At 48.2% G+C, this 16,374-nt stretch overlaps 2 protein-coding genes across 2 annotated transcripts in view; one reads left to right on the top strand and one right to left on the bottom strand.

Annotated features, from left to right (window-relative positions):
• The window catches only part of CACNA2D4 (calcium voltage-gated channel auxiliary subunit alpha2delta 4), a 163,212-nt gene that overhangs the window by 105,117 nt on the left and 41,721 nt on the right, over positions 1-16,374 (top strand). The window lies entirely within an intron of this gene.
• LRTM2 (leucine rich repeats and transmembrane domains 2) lies at positions 4,098-11,918 on the bottom strand. Its single transcript, XM_065423779.1, has 3 exons — positions 11,852-11,918; positions 6,878-7,468; positions 4,098-4,552 (listed from the first exon to the last, which is right to left on the bottom strand). Exons 1-3 carry the CDS (start codon positions 11,916-11,918, stop codon positions 4,098-4,100), a joined length of 1,113 nt encoding a protein of 370 aa, XP_065279851.1.

Genomic DNA, 16,374 nt, shown 5'->3' with positions numbered 1-16,374 from the left:
TTTTATTGAATATATTCTGAATCTATTTGAGCCAAATTCAACCCTAATGTAACTCCATCGGCTTCAGTGTAATTACATGAGGACTTAATTTGGCCCTTTCTGGGTTTAGATAATGAGCTGATAGCAACATCATCTTATCCTTGTTGCCCTTGCCCTGACTGTGCCCCTGCTCTCTTGTTAGCTATGTCCCGGCAGTGTCTGCCTGTGTGGGGGGCTGGGTGGGGGAGGTGGTACTAGAAATCTCATTTAAACAGTGAGGTGCATAGGAAAATACATTCTTTATTATTCTTCTGTAACAACAAGCCAGAAATATAATATACCTTTAAAAAGCGTCCGTCTCATGCCAAATAAACCTCTGTTCAACCATTTTAGAAAACCATGTCGCTCTCCCTCAAACCTTAACAGAAGAAAAGAAATTGCCCAAGCCATCTGCTCCCCGCAGGCAATGGGCCTGCCTGCACCACACCTAGGAGAGGTGTTCCTGCGTGTGCCTGCTTGCCCATGGGAAGCACATTTACAGAGTGTACCCATGTGCACTGAGGAACTGACTGCTCTGCACTGCAGTGCCTGCCTGCACAGGAGGGACATGTTTGCTGGGGTTTCCAAAGAGAAGCCCATCTCCTAGCTGTGACTGGTTGCGGAGGAGGAGCCCACTTCCCAGATACACCCCCGAGGAGGCCTTTTCCTGAGCACACTAGCACGGCTGGGCCAAGCTGTGGGCCAGGCGTGTTCTCCTCCATCGAGAGAGCCTATTTTCTAGCTACACTGGCAGACCGTGTTCCCCAGATGTGCCTGGTGGCAATGGAGAAGCCCATTCCCAGCTGCACAAGAGGAGCAAGTTTTGCAGATGTGCCAGGTCACAATTGAAAAGCCTGTTCCCGAGCTGTGGTGTATGTTGGGCCATTCCTGGGTTGCCCTGTTGCACTGTTCAGCAGGGAGGAGATCACCACCCCTGGATTTCAGTAGCCTGTTGTCCTCCCAAGTATTTGCATTTCATGGGGACTAAACAGTGTCCACCCTCACTTTTCTCAACAACCTTCTGTTTTCGTCCCTCACCTTCCTCCTCCTTTCCTGAGTGGGTTTCTAAACCTGGAAGTCCCTGCATCAGGGCCGAGGTGAACCCAGCCTGCTGTTCGCCAGACCCTTTGCCATACCACCGAGAAACAAGAGGAAATTAGGTTCGAGGCCACACTCAAACCCACAACAGAAGAAAGAAAATGTTATCAGCAACAAAGGAAACTTTGTTGGGGAAAAGGGGGCAGGTGGGGATTTTTCTCCTCTCCCCTACCCTTTATCCCCCTCCCTACACACACATACACACACGCACACCCCATTTGCTTTGTGCAATTGTTTCATCATTATTTGTTACAAGTAAAATAGAGATCTATAAATATACAGCTCTGACTCAAGTCCCATTTCAAGTATGATTGCGGAGTCCAGTATGCTATGGTGATAAGTTCCTGGGGGGGGGGAGTCTGGATCCAGCAGGCGGAGTTGAGTCCTGGCTTGCTGGGAATATGGAGCAGCAGCAACATGCATGCTGGCAGGAGGAGTCTGTAGCGCACCAGTTCTACCCCTCGGAGCAGGCTACAGCTGAAGCATAATCAGGTGGGTTGAGAGGAGAGTCCATTCTCCACTCATGGCATTTCCCCTCTCCCTCCCACACGCAGCGCATAGAATGGGTGTGTAGAACGTGCCTCTCCCATTCTCACTTGCGCAGCAGCCTCCCTTCCCCTTCATGCAGAACGTTCTCCTCTGTCCCTGCCATCACTAGACAAATGGGAAATCGTTTTACTCCTGTCTGCGGTTATCCCATCTCTTTGGATCTGGTGGCTCTGGACCGGTAGGAGGATTTTTGCCACTCCAAGCTGTCTGAGAGTACTTGGTAGTGTTCCTGTTCGTTGGTATGACAGCCGGACTGATAGTGAAGGGGTTGAGAAGGAATGTGTGGTGTTTCCACTGGAATCCAGCAGCAGCTAGAGGGAAGGGCTGCAGATTATCTGAAGGCATCAGGATACAATAGGAGAGGAAAGGAGTTGATATGACCTGGCTCTGCCCAGCTGCTGTGATTGCTGGACTCTGCACCTGGTTTACCAGAGAAATACCCTGCAAATCTGGGCCAGCTGCCAGATCATTTCAGGACGTCAAGGATCGCACCAGACACAAACATTGCGGCTGCAAGACCTCTGGTGTCATCTTCCTGTCCCAGGAATACCCACTGTGACGGGTTAGAACAGGTTACCATGGCAATGTGCGCTCTCCCCTGGAGACAGCACTTTATCCCACTTCCAGTGATACAAAATGAGTCCTTGTGTTGGCTTTTTTTTTTTTTTTTGTCAGTTTCAAAAGAGATGAGGCTAATATGAGGCTCAGCGGGTTTTAAAATCGGGCCTGGGAAAAGTTAGCCTAGGTGACAGATACAGTGCATGTGCATGCCTGTGCGTGTGTGTGTGTGTGTGTGTCAATGAGCGCATACATGTATATGTTTGCATATTAGTCAATTTGTGTGTGTGTGTGTGTGTGTGTGTGTGTGTGTGTGTGTGTATCCTTATATTTGTGTGAGGTAGGGGATGCGTGTGAGAGTGATTGTGAACACATCTGTGTCAGTGGGCTGTGTGGTGACCATGGCACCCACCTCTTTGAATCCCTCTACTAATTCCCTCTTTATTGCATCGAGTTCCAGCATTCTGTTCTCACCTTCAAAGGCCCAGCATAAATAACTCTGCCCCTCTCTACTCAGCACATTGCCTTCCCACCATACACCCCCTCCACTCTGCCAGTGATGCCAGCTGTCACCCTGTTTATCTGCTTCTCCCACAACCACCTCCAGGCTGTTTTCCACGCTGCCCCTATACATGGAACACACTTCCCCAGCTGGTCAACAAGTTTCTATTTTCAATGCCTCTTGAGGACTTGCTTCATCCGAGATGTCTATAGGACACTTGCAGACTGAGGCTTCCCATTAGTCACCCACCCGTTCTGTTTATCTTATAAAACCATAAAATAAACACAAAGCCACACTTCACCTTTTCGTGCTGTGCACAAGCCGTCACTGAGTAACACTGGAATCTTAAGGATGTTGCCTCTGTCCTTTCTCTCCTACTGCTCCCTGAATCTTTGCACCATCTCTGAGATATTTTTGTAAGCCCCTCAGGACTGGTTGCCTGTATTGGGAGGTGCCTAGCACACTTTTAGGTGCTCCAGAGTAGGAATGTATCGATACACATAGGTATGCAAGTGAGTAAATGTGTGCATATGGCCATGTTTGTATGCACATGTGGGGGATTGGCATGTGTGCATGGGGGTATATTTGTATGTGCATGCGGGTGATCCGTGTGTATGCACATAGCTATTTGTATGTACGTGTGGGTGATAAATGTGTATGCATGTTGGTGTATGGTGTTTGTCAGGGTGAGCGGATGGAGTCTATGTGCACAGATCTTAGGGTAGGTGTGTCTTTCCAGCATTCAAAGTGAGAAGGGGAATCTCCCTTCTCTCCCTATTGTGACCATCTAGGACCTTCTCTCTCTCCTGATATTCTCTTGGCCAAGTTTTCCTCAGCTGTACAGGAGATGGGGAGTAGCTCACTGTCCTGTAACACCAATGACTCCAACAGTGAGACTTAGACATTTGCTCTGGTGTCTTGGTAAATATACAAGGAGCTTCTTCAGCACAGTTGGCTGCTCTTTGTGGTTGCAGAAGGCTCTGCAGTGCTGTGTGGGATGTAGGAGGAAGTGGGGACTGAAGCTGAGAGGAGGGTGTCAGGACACCAGGGGCTCCTGGAAGGTGTTGGCTGCCCTTGCTGTGCATATCCAAGGGGGCTCCGTGCAAGGATGAGGCATGGCAAGCACTTGAGGTCTGACTATAGTTTATTGACTTGGTAGGGCATGAGGGTGAAGGGGAGCCAAAGGGCCTGATGCAGAGGAATTAAATTTAGAGCCAGATGTCCTAAACCCAGAAGCATGTTGCACTAATTGGATGAGTGGAGTGATAGCACAGTCTGTCCATCTGTCTGGGAAGATGGATGGTGGGAGGACACAGGCCTCACTGCTCTCAGGTACCCTGCTCACTTCTGCCCTTGCCTTCCGAGAAGAGTTTCATGCCACAGAGGAGATTTGCTTTTGTTCTTCATGTTCACCCTCTGTGTCACCCATTAGCGGCTGCCTCTTCTTCAGCTCTCGGTGGTACTTGGCCATGAGGGATGCGTAGATACAGCCATAAGCTGCTGCCACCACCATCATGATACACACGATGCCACACACCACCCCAGCTATGATCACAGTGCCAATGGCTCGGCGCACACTAACCGGCCGGTATCTCTGTTTCTGGGGGCACCCCACGCTCGGCTCCACTTCAGGTTCTGGCCCTGACTTGGATTTTGAAGGAGTCGGGCTTCCTTTAGTGCATGGTGGGCCAGAATTGTCCAGCACAGTGGAGCCGTTCTCATCCTCCAGCTGTGAACAGTAGTTGAACATCTCCATGGGGACCATTCGCATGTCCTTCCCCCGCAGCTCCTTGGGCAGCGTACACGCCAACTGGTCAATCTTTCCTCCTGTCCCAACAGAGAAAAAAGGGGTGATTCACAACTCGGTGTCAGGCAGGGCCTGGTTCAGTGCAGTGAGCTATGTCAGTACATTGTTGTGGTTCAGCTTTTAAATACACAAGGCTAGATTCTCAGCTGGTGTACATCAGTGTAACTTACACTAGCTGAGGATCTGGCCCACAGAAGCCAGGAAATACAAAGGTCTGGATCCCCAAGTGACCATAACTGGGCCTTATCATATCTAAGGGGCTATAATCTGGTCTCTCTTGCACAAGTGTTCAGTGGAGTGTGGGAAAGGATGCAGGGAACCCTTCCATACTCCAAGAGGCAGCCAGAATCTAGCACCTTGTGTTCCCAGAGTGTAAGAGTGAGAAGGGGGTGGGTGGAGTCAGAGCATTGCCAGTTGCACTACATGTGCCAGAGGTGATGGGATGAAGGTACGGCCCTGTCCCCCTTCACTTTCACGCTGGTAGGGGGTCCACAGACAGCGGCAGGGGAGAAGATACTGCACCTTTTAAAATGGTGTATCAGTGGCTGCCCCTACATTTGCTCATCCACTAACCTTGGAGACATTGTCTGTCTGCCTCAGCACACTGCGGGCAGAATGGCTTCTGCAACTGCCACTGGTTGTGATCTCCCTCCACCGCCCTTTAGGTGGGTAGGGCTTTAGTAGCTACACTCTAACCCGAGGGGTAAATAGTTAGTATTTGGTAATGATTTATACCTTCCATCTAAGGCTATCGAAATGCATTAAAAACATGAATTAACTAATCCTCACAAAGCCCTTTAAGGTATGAAGGTCAGCGTTATTAGTCCCTTTTTACATATGAGGGAAATGGGGCACAAAAAGACAAAGTAATTTCCTAAGATGAAACTGCAAGTCAGTGACAGCACTCAAATGAGAACCCAAGGGCTAAAACTCCCAGTCCCATATTCTCACTAGTCAGCACTTCCCTCCATACATTTAGCAATCTATGCTGATGCAGGCGCTTCACTGTGTTTGTGCAGTTTCCTTTGAAAGAAAAACCAGAATGCTCTCTGTCTGCTTCTCTTGTTCTGTGGTGTGAGTCAAATTCAGAAAACAAGTAAAAAAAGTCAAAAAGAAAAAGAGGAACCAGTGTGCCTTTGTCTGTGCTCACATTAATGCATATGCCAGGGGTGGCCAAACTGTGACTCACAAGCCACATGTGGCTCTTTCACCATTAAAGTGCAGCTCCCGGAGCCTGCTCTGCCAGACTTGGGGCGGGGGAGTTGAGGAGCTCTGCCTGGTAGTGGAGTAGGGGCTTCTGCCCAGTGGGGAGAGGGGTCTAGGAACTTCAGCCCCGGCAGGCGCCTCCCATAGGACTAAAGTCCCGAGCCCCAGGAAGTGTGCCCTTGTTCTCGAACTTCTGAAGATTGTCGTATGTGGCTCAGAGGATCAGTACATTTGGCCACCCTTGGCATATGCCAAACTGCAGCCTCGTAATTGCACAGTCATGTAATCTCTTCCCAGTGTGGTTATCTGAGATCAGTAGAGGTAACATGGCTGTTGCCATGCTGATAAGTTGAGGCCTACTCCTGCTCTCAGTGGCTTCAAAGAGAGCAGGGTCACACCTTTGGTGTTGTCACAATATGGAGTGTTCCTCTTAAAGTCCCAGCACCTGGAGTCATGTGATTCTGAGAGAATTTCAGCTTTTATCCCTCAATGTTGCAGAGAAAGGCTTTAAAATGTAAACCCTATAGGTTTCAACATCAGAAGGCAAACAAAAAGGTCTCCAAATCTATTATTTTAAAAAAAAAAACTCATTTTTTAAGCCAGTCATGTTTTTTGGGGCCTAACGCATGATTTTGGGTTGGCAATACTTGTGTGGCAGTACACCACCTTCAAACATCAACATTTCTGATATTTGCTTTACTGGAGGCAAACCTGAAGCTTTACCAACAGTCTTGTTTTTAGTTATCCCAGCACAAGGAAGTGGGCTGGAGAACTATTTTTAAGCATGAAAAGCACCTTTTTTTCAAACTCATAACTCTAAAATTTTCAAGCTTTTTAAGCAAGTTCTCCCCTCTCTGAAAAAAAAATCCACATTTGGGTTTTGGAGCAAGTATGAAAAATAGCATCTGAAAAGAAGGTTTTAGAATGCAAGCACCTTCTCAGCAATAACTGTAGCATTACTACATTGTAGTGTAGCACAACATTATAGTACTGACCTTCTTCTCTTTGGCCAAGATCTAGAATTTAGGTCAGCCTGATCTGTCTTTCTTATCTCTGTCTGTCTACCTCTCTCCTCCACTGCAAAGCTTAGCAGTCAATCTGTCACCCTATGATTGGCTCCCCCTCCCTGTGGTACCTACCTCGATAAGAGAACCATTCCATCCAGTGTTTGAAGTCTCTCAGGTTGCAGTCACATTCCCAGGGGTTATCCCCAACTTGGAGCTGCTGCAGGCTGACTAATGGTTCAAAGGTCACCCTGTCTAGGCTCTGTAGGCGGTTAGACCTGAGGGAGAGCAAGCGGAGAGCCGGGAGGTCATCGAAGATTCCTGAGGGTATCTGAGCAAGGCCATTGATGGATAGGTCTAGCTGGCGCAGTAGGGCCATCTGCTGCAGAAGGTCCTTGTCCAGGGTCCTGATACTGTTGTTCCTCAGCTGTAGTTCGGTGAGGTTCCCTAGGTCATTGAAGATGTTCTGGGGCAGCTGGTCCAAGAAGTTGTTGGAAAGGTCCAGCCTCTGTAGGGCAGAGAGATTAGAAAAGACTGGTCCTGGCAGTGTGCTTAGCTTGTTGTTGAGGAAGAGGAAGATTCTGGTGTTCGTAGGAATGTCTGAGGGGATGGATGAGAGGCCCAAGCCACTACAGTCCACTTCCAGACTGCCACTGTTACACTTGCAGGAGGAAGGGCAAGTGAAGAGGGAGTCTGCTGCACACAGAGAGAGCCAATAGGCAAGCACTAGTGGGTGAGAAGCGGAGAGGAGAGAGAGAGTGTGTTAGAACAGTGGTTATCCCTCTTTAAGCCTTCATCCATTTTTAATACAGTTAAGGCTACAGTATGATCACAATGGAATTCTTCACTGCTGTTCCCTGCAGTAAAATGAACTTTCTCCCAGATGTACCGGGACATTGCTATCTAGGTCCCTGGCAGCATGAGCTTGCTCTCAGCCTTTCTCCAGCTAGTGTTTTTTATGAACTACCAGGGCTGGTGAGTAAACATCCCTGCAGTTGCACTAGAAAGGTCAGCATGTCCCAGAGGGCTTTGCTGCCTAATGTGAGGACACTCCACAGAGTTAGACTAGAATGGAGCATAGCATGATGGGAGACATGGCCTGAGCTAAAGAATGACTCTCTCAAAATAGAGGGGTTTGGGGCGGGGAGTTGGTATGTTTTTAAAAAGCCACTTTGCTCAGAAATAAACACCTTAACATTTTTTTCTGATCAGCCCAATTCCCTTAGAATGTGATGTGTTATGGCTAAAGTTGGATTCAGCCCCAGCCCCTACAGCTGAGCCCTGCCCCATAAACTCTAGGGAAGCTGGGATATGGTGCTGAATTTCATGACCAGACAATGGTTCTTGAGGTTTGGTAAGGCCCAAGAAGTCTAGATTTGAGAGAGTCTGGGTATAGATCCAAACTTTGTAGCTGGTCATTATCTCTTAGATGGGCCAGACCTTAACCCCTGGATCCAAACAACCCCTAACCTTGGGTAAGTTCAGCTCCAAATCCACACTTTTCAGCTTGGGCCCATATCAAGTGGTGATGGGCCTCGGTGTTAATTAACCGAGACTGGTGTCCCAGTAAGGTGTAAAAGTGCCCAACAGTCTCTCTAACCCGCTGGATGCTCTGCATTTGGCAGTGCTGTCAAAATGACTTCTGAAAACCACAAACACAGACCCACCTGCCTTTGCTAACCTGAGAGTCTGTCAAACTTTGCAATGCTCCCCAAACCACCTGTTGCCAAGGGAGCACTCAGAAAAAATGCAGGATTAGCTGATGATGATGTGAGTGCTGAGAAGGGTGTGGGAGGCTGAGCCCTGGCTTATGGTGTCTCACAGGTAAGGTTTAATCTTCGCTAGGCCAGGTGGGAGAAGGAAAGAGGGCATTGAACTATGTCTCTAGGGGCTTGAGTATGAACAAGTTATTCCTCAGTGGTATCTGCCATCTGTATTGCTGGTCACATTGGTCTGAAGAGGCAACCATTTCAGTCATTTGTGTGGATCTTGTGGATATGTAGGGACTGTAATACTTCAACCCCTGTGGGGAACTAGTAGCCTCAAAATTACCACTTCATCCCTGTGACAACATAGCACCAGCAACAGGAGAACAAGCTTTCCACCTCATACTGAGGGAGTGGGGGGTTTGCACCTCTGCTTCAGTACTGAGCTCTCGTATTCATTGTAACTCCTTTCCTGGAAGGTATCTTCTGAGCAGGAAGTCACTCCACCTCCCTCAATGTTTTCATGGGCTGCAGGTAGAGCATTTGACCAAAACACAGTTAGGTTTATCCCTACTTCATACCCAGTCTTCTCCTCTTCACTTTGCCTTGTAGAAGTCAATGGCATTTGGTGGCTTTAGATCAAGGGTAGCCAATAGGCAGATCACGGGCCAAATCTGGGCTGCCAGATGCTTTAGAACAAACCCCATAATCTTTTTATTTACATATCATTATCATTATTATTTTCTCTGAAGTCTGGACCTTGACTATACCTTGACCAAGAAATTTGGAGCTTGACAAAAAATAATTGACAACCCCGGCTTTAGATTCATTCTGCTGTTCAGTATTAAAGTAGATAAATCTCAGATAGTGTCCTTATAGTCCCACCATGGATTGTCTTTCATAGATTGGAAACCAGAATCTCTTATCCTGTCTGCCTTCCTGCTTCTTTTTGTAGGGACCAACTTCCAGAACAAATTGTTTCTTAGCCCCCAAGGAACTCCTGGAAAGTACATCTTGGGAGAGGTAGCTGGTAGAAGCAGATATTTTGGAGAAGCTGGGACTGAAGCAGCTGTGAGCTTCCTCTACTATCACACTCTTTCCCCATTCTTTTGGAGTTTATTATGTCCTACAATCCATTTTGGATGTTGACTTGATTTATATCAATGATGTCCCATTCCCCAGTAATAGGGCCAAATCCTGTGGTCCTTGCTCAGGTTTTATTCAGTCCTTTTGGAATTCAAATTCCCATCGACTCTAGTGGGAGTTTACCAGATAGTGGACTGAGTGAAGACTGACGTAAGGGCTTCAGGATTTGGCTCATAGGCAGGGCAGCTTCTTGAAGCACCAGAGGATGAGGTGACAAGGGTGCAGAGGGAATGTCCCAGATTTTCTTTTCTCAGGCTGTATCTCATGATTCCTCCAGAGGTTTTTCCTCTCTCAATCAAGTGAGATTGTCTACATAGGCCTAGGAGATACCAGTCAGAGCCCTGCTTGTCCCAGCTCTCCCTAAGGAGGAAAATGGATCACTGGGGCCAAACTGAAGGAAGATCTTTATCCTACCTCCCCCATGCATTCCTATCAAGCAAAGGTTGGGGTCAATAGCACAGAGACTCTCCCTCAGGTGCCATGAACGCAGATCCTGTCCTGTGCATTGGCACAGTGGCACTGTTCTCTGGCTGGATGATATTTAATTCCACTCGGAATATGTCTCTCTCTTGTTGCAGAATGGGACTTGAAAGAATAGGAGTTAGAGAGGGGAAGAGAGAGAGACATGAGTCACTCAAATGCCCCTGCCTTTTCCTGGATGCTTGACAGAAGTACAGTGTTAATAATAGATTGACAGCTCTGATGATGAGATAACACTTAGCCTCTTTGTATAGAGAGAAAGGCCAGAACATCCTGGTAATGCTATACAGGTGATGCGCTGTTCAGGGCTTGTCTCTCCAAATACCTACCCTCTATTGGCCCCTGACTGAGCTGCTCTGGGATTCTGCCATCAGAGCTGGCCCTGACTGGCAGAAGCAATGTGTCAGACAGCCAGGTGTGGTTGTGTTCAGGAAATTGATTTACTGAGCCAGGTCTCTGTACTGATGCAGGGTTTGCCAAAAAGAGAGGCTCCTCATTGCCCCCTGGAAACATGGACACCAACACTGTCCATTTTACTGAAATAGCAATAAGGCAGAGGTCTGGTTTCATTTTCCATCCCCTTGAAGGATGCATCTGTTCTGGGTATGGATTGAGATCTGGAAACTCATCTCACGATGAGCGTCCAGCCTCACACTAAGAGAAGCAGGGATGTGGTAGACAAAACATTAAGCTTTCTTTCAGCCAGCATAGTTCAGAGCAGCACGGCAGTCGTATGAGTGGAATGTACTCTCATCTTAGGGAAAGATGATGTTACTTTGTGGGGTGTTCAGTGACCCTGGTAGGTGGCAGAAAGCTGAGCCAGGAGTATCAGATTAGGTCAGGGCTCAGTAACATTCACAGTAAATAATTTATATAGCAATCTAGTTGGTGCAGATGGATTACAAAAATGGTCTTCTACAGAGAAGGAAATAATTCCCTCACCTTCTTACAGTGGCAGCCCTAGGTCAGAATTTTAGGAGGGGGACTATAAGCCTGTGTGACTGCCCGTGTTCTCATTAGTGAGGGACATTTTGTAACAGAGCCTCTCTTTCCTTTACTGTGATTACCAGACTGTTCATTGAAATACAGACACCCTCCCTCCCTGCAGTCCCACTGCTGCTGCTTCAGAGCGCTCTCGAGGCATGTGTTCCACACTTTGGGACAATGGAGCAGCTGCCCCAGCGTGGATCCTTCAGTGGGAAGATGGACGAGCAAAAATGTTAATTTACCAGCAGTGAGTGGGATGGAGAGTTGGGATGAGGGTCCATTATTCTTCTTTGATTTGTCTACATGTGGCAGTGCCCCAGCGATAGAATCACTGCTCACTTCTTATACTAGCCCAGATCTATAACACCTTCCTCCCCAAAGAGCCAGCAGCCCTGCTCCGCAACCCAGGTACTAGTCAGGCTCACAAAGAGAAGGGAGGAGAAATCTGCTCTTTACAAGGTCTGAAGCTGACAAATGTTCTATGTGGCCCTTGGGCAGTAGCTGTGCTCAGGTGCCTGTCCCTCTGTCTCTCCCCAGCCAGACCCAGTCCAATGGCAAATCAGAAACACTTGTTACAGACCCTCCCACCTTAAACTCATCTTGAGCATTATAGGCTCTCACAGCCAGCCTGGCCATTCACTTAGTGCCTTGGGATGTGGGAACTAGCTCAGACTTCTCAATACTTAGCTAACCCACATCCTTCCCCTGTAGCAATCTATTTTCTCTCCTGTCCCCCAAGACACAGGGGCATCATACTTAGCACCTGATCTCCCAAATGGTCAGTACTTACAGCAGGTCTGTCGCCACCTCATGGAAAACCTGTTCCTCCACCAGTGGCTAGCGCTCCCAGACAGCATTATGGTCACTATTTTCTCCAGCGTGGCTTCCCGTCCTCCAGCCAGCCTGGCACACGTTCTCACAGGATGGAGGAGCAATCTGGGCACCCTACCTGTCAGATCCTAAAAGGAAAAGCAGAAGCACATGGTCCTCAGTTCTCTAGGGACTGGAGGAGACAGGGACAGGCTCCAGGGTTCTGTTTCCCTCCCCAGTTATGTTTCACCTTTGGGAGTGAGGCTGTCAAACTGTTTTAGAGAATAAGGGTGCAAAGCACGAGGAAGGATGATGGTTAATTCAGTTTGGAACACTGTTAAAATCAGACTCTGTTCACTAGTGTGCTGAGTTGACCGGTCTTGGAAAGTCTGGGGTGAATGTACTAGCAAACCTTGTCCCACACTAAAGGTCAGTGTTGTGGATTGCTGAGGTGACGTGGCAAGAGCAATAATCCTCGGCTCCTTCCCTCTGACCACACACATGCTGATACCGACTGTGCACCCACTCTCTGTGACACAGATTTGCAGTGGTGTAGGCACTGGGGGTGGCTGCCAAGCTGCCTTTCACCCTTGCAAATGCTCCCTTTCTCTTTGGAGGTAAAACCGATGTAACGTCTCCAGTGGGGATGTATATAACACAGCTTGGGGATTTCAGACTGCAGCAGATGCAGGAGCCAAAGAGCAAATGAGCAGAATAGGAGCCTCATAGCAGAAGGGAGGACTAGGAATGGGAGGGGGGAAAAGGGGAGGAATTATGTCCCAATTAGAAGAAAAATGCTCTTCCTAATCGGAAACCCACAGACCATAAACTCTCCCCTGACAATAAGTGACTATGACAACAGGTCCCCCCCATCCTCTCCCTTCCCTCTGAATAAAGACAAGCAGGGAAGGGAAGATGGAAGCTCTGCAGACCCTTCTGTTCCTCTGCCTACTCTTTCAAGTATCAGCAAGGGGATATTTTCCAACAGTCACACCAGGCGTTAGCTGGGCAAATTCCCACCGACGTACAGGAGCCTTGCATGGCTGAACATCCCCCCTTCCCCCTCCACCTCCCTCCGGAGGGCTCTGGTGATGCCCCTAGCCTTTATTTTTAGATGTGCACAATGCACTCATCAGGGCATCTTCTCTCAGCACACGTGTCTCAATTCCACTTGTCCATACCCCCCAGTGACTGACTTATTTTCAAGGGCAAGCAAAACACCAGGAGATATTTTAATTATTGTCTCAGGAAGAGGGGTGAGCAGATTTAGTGCCCGGGCTGGTACATCTTGCGAGGCTATTGTAGATAATCATATCAAAATGCCAATGCACAAGATGCATTAACAGCAACAATGCCAAAAAGCCTCCCCACACCACCCCACAACTGAGCTGGACTATCTTGCCTACAGTCTGTAGCTGAAGGAAAAGCTGAAAAATAGCTGCCCCCATTCCATATGTTTGCTTGCTGGGTTTAGAGAGGTGCTTTCACACCATCTGTAGCCATGGCTCTGTATTAAATGCAGCCTCGGAAATCCCTTGGTCTGTCTCGCTTTCTCAGTGGGAACAGTGAAAAGACAGGAGCACTTACCTGGAGGGGCTTTGCCCGCAGCTGCTTCCACCCGACTCCCTGGGCACTGTCCAATTGCAGTCTCTTCTCTCTCCCTCCTTGACTTCAACTCCCAGCCAACAGGCTTTCTCTGTGTCCTATTTAACTCCCTACACCACAGGAACAAACGGCAGAGTTAAGCTGACAGCCACAGAGACTTATGCGGCTGCTGGATAGCTGGTGTTGATCAGTTTCAAATCCTGTTGTTGCGTGTTCCTGTCCTCCCTTAGGCAGCAGGGGATGCTTGCCACTCACTCTCTCTCTCTCTTTCTCTCTTGTTCCCCTTCTCTCCATCTAACTTTTCCTGTGTTGTAGAGCGCTCTGATCCTAGCCTGTTGGTTTGTTAACACCCATCTGTATCACCTGGCTCAGCTCCAACCAAGGGTGCTAAGTTTTAAAAACCTTCCTGGTTGCTTCCTGACCCCCTCCCATCAATTCCTTAGGTGGCGTTTTCACCCCACACGATCTCCCCTGCAATCATTCCTCGCCAGCCCAATGCCCAGTACCTTGTGAGGGCTCCGAGCAATGTTGACAGCACCTGAGCACTAGGACAGTGATGGAGTTGGTGTCTCTGGCCCTACTTCCCTCTGCTCTGGCATGGAGCGTCCAGGTCAGGTGTTAAATTCTGGTATATCACAGGCTCCTCTTCCAATGATACATTGACTAGGCTCAAGCACACCACGTGGGGTGGGAAGAGGAGATGTGTAGAAATGAGCCCTTTCCCTGTGTATAGCATTTTTTGCAGTGTCTAGTGATTAACACCTGTTCAGCCTTTAATTTTTCTCTCCTGTACTGCAACATGCACAAGAGTGGCTGTGCCTATATGCACATATGACTATGTAAAGACATATGACACACTTGCCCCTGCATGCGCATGTGATGTAAACATGCACCATGAGCCTGCATGTAAACATAGCTAAATGCACTCGTATGCAACTTATGTGAGTATGTGTGTTTGTGCACAAACGCCCATTCATGGGCATGTAACATAAACAGGTGGATGCATACACAGACAGAAACTTCTGTGCACACACCCACAAATAAACTTTCACACACAGCCATCTGCAGTCCCGTACATGTGTGCAGACACATGCACACACTTATGCATGATTACAGATATAGCCTACAGAGGCAAAAGCACACACATACATGTATGTGCATGTACACATACTCCTGAATGACATGTGACCCATATTCGTACACACCCATGTCTTGTACACATAGCTGCATTCTGGCGCCCAACATATGCCTTCATAGTGCGCTGTCTCATGCACGTGGCAAGCAACCACGAGGGGCTCATCCAGTAACCAGGGACCAGCCAGTCATGAGTAGTCCAGCTAATTCCCATACGCCTGGGGTTAGAGGAGCCACTATGGCAGCTCTATGCCACCCTGAGATTCCACTCCACAAGGGAAATCCTCACATGGCTGGATCTGCCAACTTTTAGGCTGCTTTGCATCATGGGAATCAAACCCCTAGTGCTCCAGAGACCTGGAGTCACTGTATCCTGTGGGCCTACTGGATGCCCTCTGGTTCCTAGGACACTGTGTCCAATGTGGCCACTGGATGTCCTGTGGTGGTCTCTAGGACACTGTATTCAGAGCCCAGTGGATGCCCTGTGATCATTATGGTCCAATGCATTCTTCCATGCACTTGAAATTCAACACTTTCCAAATTCAGTGGCAGTGCCCCAGGCAGCCTGTGGAGCAAGGGATATGCTTTTTCTTTGTGCCCTTTGACAGAGCAGACCAAGGGGCAACATGTTTAGTTTCAGCTCAAGGCCACAGAGCAAGTTAATCTATCACCGGCCTCATGTTACAATTCCCAAAAATGCACTGAGCTGAAGCCCCACTCTGGCATTCAGTCTACCACTTGGGCTTCCTGGGGAGCTCCTTCCATCCTGATTAGCTCCCTTGGGGAACTGAAAAGCTATAGCGTTGTTAGAGAACCCTAAAGCTATAGAACATTTCACTTTAATTGCTCCTGCGGCTGTTGTCAGGCATCTTGGTGTATAAAAGCTACAGCAGGAGCTACCGCTGCCCCTCCCCTCTTCCAGTTCTGCCACTGGTGACTGGCACAGTATCACTTAAAAACCTTGTGTTTGAGCTGAATCAAAACCTTCCAAAAATAGGGTCCCAAAGAGCATATTGTGAGGGTGAGGAGAATCTCTATGGGCCCTGCTTTCTGCCTCCACATGTTGTTTCGGCAATTCTATAATATCTTTTATCCAAGGCTCTCCACGTGCTTTACAAACATTCATTACTATTGCTATTTATCATGGAGTTAGTCAACTAAGGGCATGATTTTCTGAAGTATCTGCAGCTCCTATTGACCTTCCAATTGGAGTGGTGGGTGTTCAGCATGTCTGAAAATCAGACCCAAGCCCTGCTATAAGAGTACCAGAGATAGATAGATGAATAGCATTATCCCTATTTCACAGATAGGGATACTGAGTCACCACGTGGTCAGGTGGCTTGCTAAAGGTGTCGCAGAAATCAGATGGAGTCAGCAGTACAGCCCAGGAATCCTTTGCTTTAACCAGTAGTCACAGTCCTTTCCTCTAACCCTTAGGTCACAGATCCAACATCAGTCCCCTCAAACAGCCTGTATCTCTGGGGGTGGGGGTGATGTCTGTTAGGGAAGTGTAGGTAATAGAGGCTACAGCAGTTGCCAGCAATAAATTACAGGAAGTGCGCTCACACATACACACAGCCGCTGATGAGTGATAGGAAAGTCCATCTCCAGGGCTAAATTGCTTTAGCCTTTATCTGGAACCCAGCAGGGTTAGGGAATGAATGGAATATGCTTTAAAGGAGATTATATTTTTCCCCTCCCTCTGTGGGGGAGGCTGTTATTGCTAAGATTCTTGTTTCACTGCAGTCTGAGACCCACCCAAAG

This window comes from Emys orbicularis, chromosome 1 (assembly GCF_028017835.1).
Source record: "Emys orbicularis isolate rEmyOrb1 chromosome 1, rEmyOrb1.hap1, whole genome shotgun sequence".
In the NCBI taxonomy this organism is placed as follows: Eukaryota; Metazoa; Chordata; order Testudines; family Emydidae; genus Emys; species Emys orbicularis.
The sequence above is the reverse complement of the archived record's forward strand: the minus strand, read 5'-3'. Positions and strand labels throughout refer to the sequence as shown.